General features: G+C 48.8%; 1 protein-coding gene across 1 annotated transcript in view; it reads right to left on the bottom strand.

Annotated features, from left to right (window-relative positions):
- Positions 1 to 225: 225 nt before the first annotated feature.
- The window catches only part of LOC130024180 (leucine-rich repeat-containing protein 37A3-like), a 79,675-nt gene continuing 73,790 nt past the window's right edge, over positions 226 to 6,110 (bottom strand). The window contains exons 21-23 of the mRNA XM_056114857.1: positions 4,693 to 4,800; positions 2,302 to 2,345; positions 226 to 734 (exon numbers count right to left, since the gene is read on the bottom strand). Coding sequence (XP_055970832.1) covers positions 377 to 734; positions 2,302 to 2,345; positions 4,693 to 4,800 — 510 coding nt within the window. The 3' untranslated portion in view covers positions 226 to 376. The remainder of the gene's footprint in view (positions 735 to 2,301; positions 2,346 to 4,692; positions 4,801 to 6,110) is intronic.

Here is a 6,110-nt window from a genome sequence, read left to right as displayed (position 1 = left end):
AAGTGCCAGGCTACGCGCCCGCGTCTACATTTGGCTACTGCGGGCGGTGAGGGCACTTGGCAGGGGACCACACGGGGAGCCTCCCTTCCTCCCATCCCATCCATTCCTCGCGGACCTCATCCCCACCTCTGGGAAGGATTCTAGTCATGCATTTCCTGCCAACAGCCTTAATTGGTTACATGATCGATGAACTCTCGTGTTAATTTGAAAGCCCATCACTGCTCTTATGCATGTATGTATTTAACATACGAAAAAGAAGAATTTTACAGCAACTGCCAAGAGGCTCTTCAGACAATAAAATGTCCAGGTGGTATGAAGCAGGAGGTGTTCACTGTAGGGCCTCTAACACCACGGCTGCCTGTGATGACTTCTTTTGTTACTCATCCGTTTGATCTGAAATCTCCGGGGATGACAGGATCTCCTGGGATCTGAAGATCTGCTGCACATGAGGGGTCTGCAGAGTCTTGACGGACTGTCGTGCTGCGACGGGCTGTGAAGACCCGATGGAGTGTGGTGACTCTGCGTTCTGTGGTTCTAGGGAGCCATGTGGAGGCTCGCTGGTCTGTCGTGCCAGGGGGACAATTGGTGGTGGGGGGCGCTGTGGTGCCTGTGTCCCCTGTGCTCCCTGGGTCTTGGGAGTCTTGGCTGTCTTGGTCTCCTTGGCTGTCTTGGTCTCCTTGGCTGCTTTCTCCTCAGGAGTCCGTGCTGCTGTCTTCATGACTTCCCTGGGCTCCCTGGAACAAGAAGAATACAGTCAGCTCTTGAAAGGGACGTGCCCCGTCTTCATCACTTCCTGACTTCAGGAAGGTATTGGAGCTGTTGCCATGGTTTACCCTGCGTCTTTATTGAAAATCTCATCCTCGTCAGAGGAATCCTTGTCATGGAGCTTCTGTGCCATGTTTTTTTACGTGTGGCCTTGAGTGGCTGATACATGTCTCTCAGCCACAGGGGCCGTCTTCGCCAGAAAAAGCCCTTCTGGAAAAGGCAAGGGGAGCGCATAAGCCTGCACCCCGGCCCACTCTTGTCCTGCCTAAGTGCCGCCTCCCCCCAGTGGTTACCTGACTCTCGTGTTCCACTGAACTTCTATGCAGCAATAATCCAAAGAAGGTCCTTGGAGGAAAACACGGACGCACATGATTCATAACCCACCCCATTTCCCATCCTTCCTAGGATGGAGGTCTCTGGTCTTGTTTGGAAACTACCTTGGTCTGGAACCATGAGGAGTCAAACCACTAGGACCTGACACCTTGACAGAGTTTCCATGCATGCCTGTGGCAATTTTTAGAAATTTGTCGGGTCCATTCAAAGGGACCCCGTAGACTCTTGAGAGACCTTTATAGGTACCTGGCTTGGAAAACAGGCAGGATATTTATTTCTGGTTACCACCGTTGCCCCAGCAAATGCCCTGTGCAATGAACAAACTACCCACCACACCGAAAGCATTAGAGTCTGTCCAGAAGCTTTTCAACTGGTCGCCTCTGGATTTAGTCCCTCAGGCACCCTTTACCGGAAGTTGGGGCTGGGGGGATGATTCTATCGTCCTAGCTGCTTCATCCCAGATGCTGAACCAGAGTAAATGCCTGTGTGCAATTAGCCAAATCCTTTAGCTCACTAGTTTTCATGCTGCAGACAATTGCCCGTGAGCAAAGAAGCCACAGGTATCAGCATCAAAGGCAGGAACCGCACCGAGGCACGGAGATGAGTTTTGAGAGTGAAGAGAGGAGAGAGCAGTCTTGCACTTTACGGGCAGTGTTATCATGTGTACAGAGCCCGTGGGTGCTGAGTGGAGGCAAGAAACGCAGCTCCCAAGTCAATGGAGAGGTCCCAAGGGACAGGGACCATGCTCTTTCCCAATCACCAGCAGTGTGTTCCTAAGGGCAAGGTAGTTTCCATTCTCCCTCTATTCCTTTTAATAAGAGACAGAGACAGAGGTTGGGGATGTGGCTCAGTGGTAAAGTATTTGGCTTGCATGTGTGAGGCCCTGGGTTCAATTCCTGGCACCACACTGAGCACTGAGGCTGGAGTAGTCTCGAGCTAGTTAAAAGGGCCTTTTGGACATGAGGCTCCAACTCTGGCCTCTGGCTCCGTATGTCCTCCCTGAGCACAGGTGGGCTGGCATAGGTAACAGCCACCCCACAGGAGGGACTGAGCAGCCCGGCCTTGCAGAGCCCTAAGACACTAACACTGAACTCAGGAGGCCCAGGTCACGGGCCAAGAAGCACACAGAAGGGCTCCAGGGTCCCCAAGAACCAGGGGGAGGACACTCCAGTGCAAGTGAAAGATTGTCAGACTAATATTTACCTGGATCTTCCATCTTTACTCTGTCTTGCTCTACAAGAATAAATCTGTTTTGGAAAAAAAATATGATCATGATTATCTCGGTGACCGATCTCTCTAAAACCTTATTAATTCCATCGACTTTGCTGTATCTACCCACTGATATCACTTTTTGAGAACAGGAATTCTCTCCTGTTTAATAGTCCCTGGACTCTCCTACAGCACATGACTGAAGGGGCACGTTAGGAATACAGCTTAGTGACTGTTTCAGAGAAATTCAGCGCATTAATCCAAATTAAAAACTATGAGGTAGGAAATTAAAAGTATCTGCCAAAACCCAAACACAGAAACATCCTTTTTCACAACGTTTTCTAAACAATGTCAAGAACCAGTCTGATGCCTTTCCCATCACCACTCTGCATCCCCAGTGAGGAGTCCTCATCAATGCAGCAAGCAGAGTCGAGTCTTACAGGAGACAAAACTTGGTTGCATTTGCAATGATTCTTACCCAAAAAAACCCAAAACAATAAAGGTCCTATGAGATATGTTATTCCTCGGGCTACAGATATCATACGGTGGGTGGGGCATTTGCATTGACTGTGGCTGACGCAGATTCGATCCCAGGACTCCAGATGGTTCCCTGAGCCCCACCTGGAGTGATGCCTGAGAGCAGAGCCAGGAATAAGCCCTGAGCACAGATGGCTGTTGCCCCAAATAAATAACTAAATCAATATGTCAACTCTTTGAGCGACTTAGACTGAAATTTCAATACCTGAAGCATTTCCGTGCTTTTGTCCTTAAGGAGATAAAACAGAACAGTGCAATAAGGAGCACGGGCTGCTCTGCAGGTGACCCCCATGTTTGAAAGCGGGATGATAGGGCTGGGGAGGTAGCTCAGTGGGAGAATGCCTGCCTTGCATGCAGGAGACATGGGGTCGGTACCCAGCACGACAAGAAGAGCAAAATTGGAGGGATGCTAATGCCGTCCTTAGAGGATTGCGAGGATTAAACCAGACAACATACAGGAAATTCCTTGTACTGTGGTTGGCATAAATCAGAGCTGTGTTTGCTGATGACGTCACAAAGGAGCGGCTTAAACATACCAAAGACTGAGAGAGCTCTTCCTCAGTCAGCACCATGGCTTCTAATTTATTCTAATTCTTTGTTGGTGGTTGTGGTGCTGCCAGGGATTGAACCCAGGGCCTCACACATGCAAGACAAGTGCAACATCACTAACCTATATCCCGAACCCCTTCCATCCCATGTTGCTGTTGTTCATTTTTTGAGGCTCTTCCTGCCAGCTGGTGCTTGCGGGGCCTACTTCTGGGGTGGTGCTCAGGGACCATGGAGCACTGTGGCTAGCATCTGGGGTTCCCACGTGCAAAGTGAATTGAAGTTTGAGTCTTTGGACTTATCTCCCTGGCCCTTAAATCACTTTTTTAATGTGCCTGCTGGGAAAAGTCAGTGGTGTGTCATTGAACAGAAGACAGATATAGGCAAGCTCCTGGAGTAACTACCGCACGCTGCCAGGCTTGAGAGTAGCCCAGCTCGGGCTCAGGCTGCAGTGCGGGTGTGTTTGGTTTGGGAGCCACCCAGTAATAGGCAGGAACAACTTGATTTGCTGTTTAGGGGTAGCTCCTGGTGGCTCTTGGGGGGGCAGGGAGGGCATGCATTGCCGAGGATGGAACCCAGGTCTCCCTCACGCAAAGCGTGAAAAGTAGCCCTCGGAGCTCTCTCCCAAGTCTTAGCTGCAGTGTTTTAACTTCATCCAGGGAGATGGTGCTTAAACCTAATGAGAGCTACTGCACTGGATCAGGTCCTAGGAGGGTGGAGATTCTACACTTTTGATCCTTCCAGTCAACAAGGAAAGTAATCAGTAGAAGAATGTCAGTGAGTGTTAAGTTAAACCACTGACATCCTTTTGATTTAAAAAGGGGGAAAAAAAGTCTATATGGTGACCAGAGAGAGAGCTGAATGGTCAGAGTGCATGCTTTGCATGCAGAAGGGCCAGGCTGGATCCCTAGTTCTGCAAGGTCCCCTGAGCACCACCAGAAGTGACACCCCCTCTCCCCTCTGCACTGAGGTGGGGGCAGGCCCTGAACAAACAGGATGTAGTCCCCAAACAGCGCACAGGAAGACTACTTTTTGTTTCATCTCTAGCCTTCTTAACTTTTCAAAATTTTCGAAAGCTTGTTATTTGGGTTCATTTCCACAGGGACCTCTTGGGAGTCAGTTCCCTTCAACAAACCCTGGGATTATCTTTGCAATATGAGAAGCAACCACACCTCATTACTCAAGACTGAAGAGGAAAATCAAGCATCAGTAGGAGGAAAAGGGGCTTTTATTTTCCATTTGAACCCCCTGAATCTATTATCATGACATTAAATCCTGGAAATCTGAATGAACTGTTCTTACCTCAATGAGACATAAAATTAAAACCAATATTATCACGACGACAGCCACATTTATCGCAACGACTGCTTTTTGATTGTGGTACACAACATATCCTGGAACTTTTATGAGCTGAAAAATAAAAATTATTTTCATGCATTACTTTTGGAGGGGCCACATTCAGTGATGATGAGGGGCTACTCTGGCTCTGCACTCGGAAATCACTCCTGGCTGACCAAAAGGGACGCTGGGCATAGAATTCGGGTTGGTGGCATGCAAAGTAAGTGCTTCACCCACTGTACTATCGCTTCAACACCCAGGAACAATTAAACAAAATGATGGGAAGGATTTTTAAGCGCGTTCTAAAGAATGGTTATTCTACTAATCTAAAACCCCATCCTCTGAAAGGAGTGGACTATAGGTTTTTATTTTGTATGTGGTTTTATTTTGGGGTGGTTTGTTTTTCAGCCCATATCCGGGGTCCTCAGAGCTACTTCTCGCTCAGTACTCAGGGGGACTCTTTTTGAACTATCTCCTTGGCCCCAATATGTTCTTTTTTTCTTTTTTTTCAAATGTAGGAGTACTGCTATTTATTCAGTCACTGATTAGCTGATTAAATTGGGCATGAACTAGGCCCCAATATGTTCTTAAAGAGCACACCAGATCTATTATGCCATCTTGTCTGTAGCCTTTCCTTCTACAATTTATTTATCTGGTGTGTTAGGTCCTCTTCTTGCCTCTCCTAGGAACAGTGCTACCTTTCTACAAACGAGCACAGGGACAATCATTCTTGTAGTCAAAGTTGTGTGGCCACAAAAAAGCGAGCGAGCCAGCAGGAGAGGGAGAGCCAAGACACCCTGGTCTTCTTGCTTGTGTTCTTTCATGGCATGGCCTGAGAGCCCGGAAGCCCCTGAGCCTGGTCACCGTGAGATTCAGTTACAAAGCTTTCCTGATCGTGATCCAGGTTCAGTCAGACAATGCTCCAACACCCATCCCTCCACCAGTGTACATTACCCACCAACAAAATCCCCGCATTCCTCCTGCCACCTCCTCCCCGCCCCCAGCCTACCTCTGCCTTTATGGCAGGAACTTTTCTTCTCTCTCTCTCTCTCTCGCTCTCTCTCTCTCCTTCCCTCCCTTTCTCTTCCCACCCCCCTCTTTTCCCCTTTCTTCCCTCCCCCCCCTCTTACTCTCTCCGCTCACTCCATGCCCCCCTTTTGGGCGTTATGGTTTGCAGTGCAGATACTGAGAGCTCATCATGTTTGATCCTTGACCCACTTCAGCACACATCTCCCACCCAGAGCTATCCCTTCCAACTATCATTGTTGCAGTGATCCCTTCTCTATCCCAGCTGCCTTCTCTGCCAGCCCTTGAGGCAGGCTTCCAACCGTGGACCATTCATCCTGGCCATTGTTTCTAACTGTCCTTGGGTGTTAATCTCA

This window comes from Sorex fumeus, unplaced genomic scaffold, assembly GCF_029834395.1.
Source record: "Sorex fumeus unplaced genomic scaffold, SorFum_2.1 ptg000001l, whole genome shotgun sequence".
NCBI classification, from domain to species: Eukaryota; Metazoa; Chordata; class Mammalia; order Eulipotyphla; family Soricidae; genus Sorex; species Sorex fumeus.
This window is presented reverse-complemented; position numbering and strand designations above follow the sequence as displayed.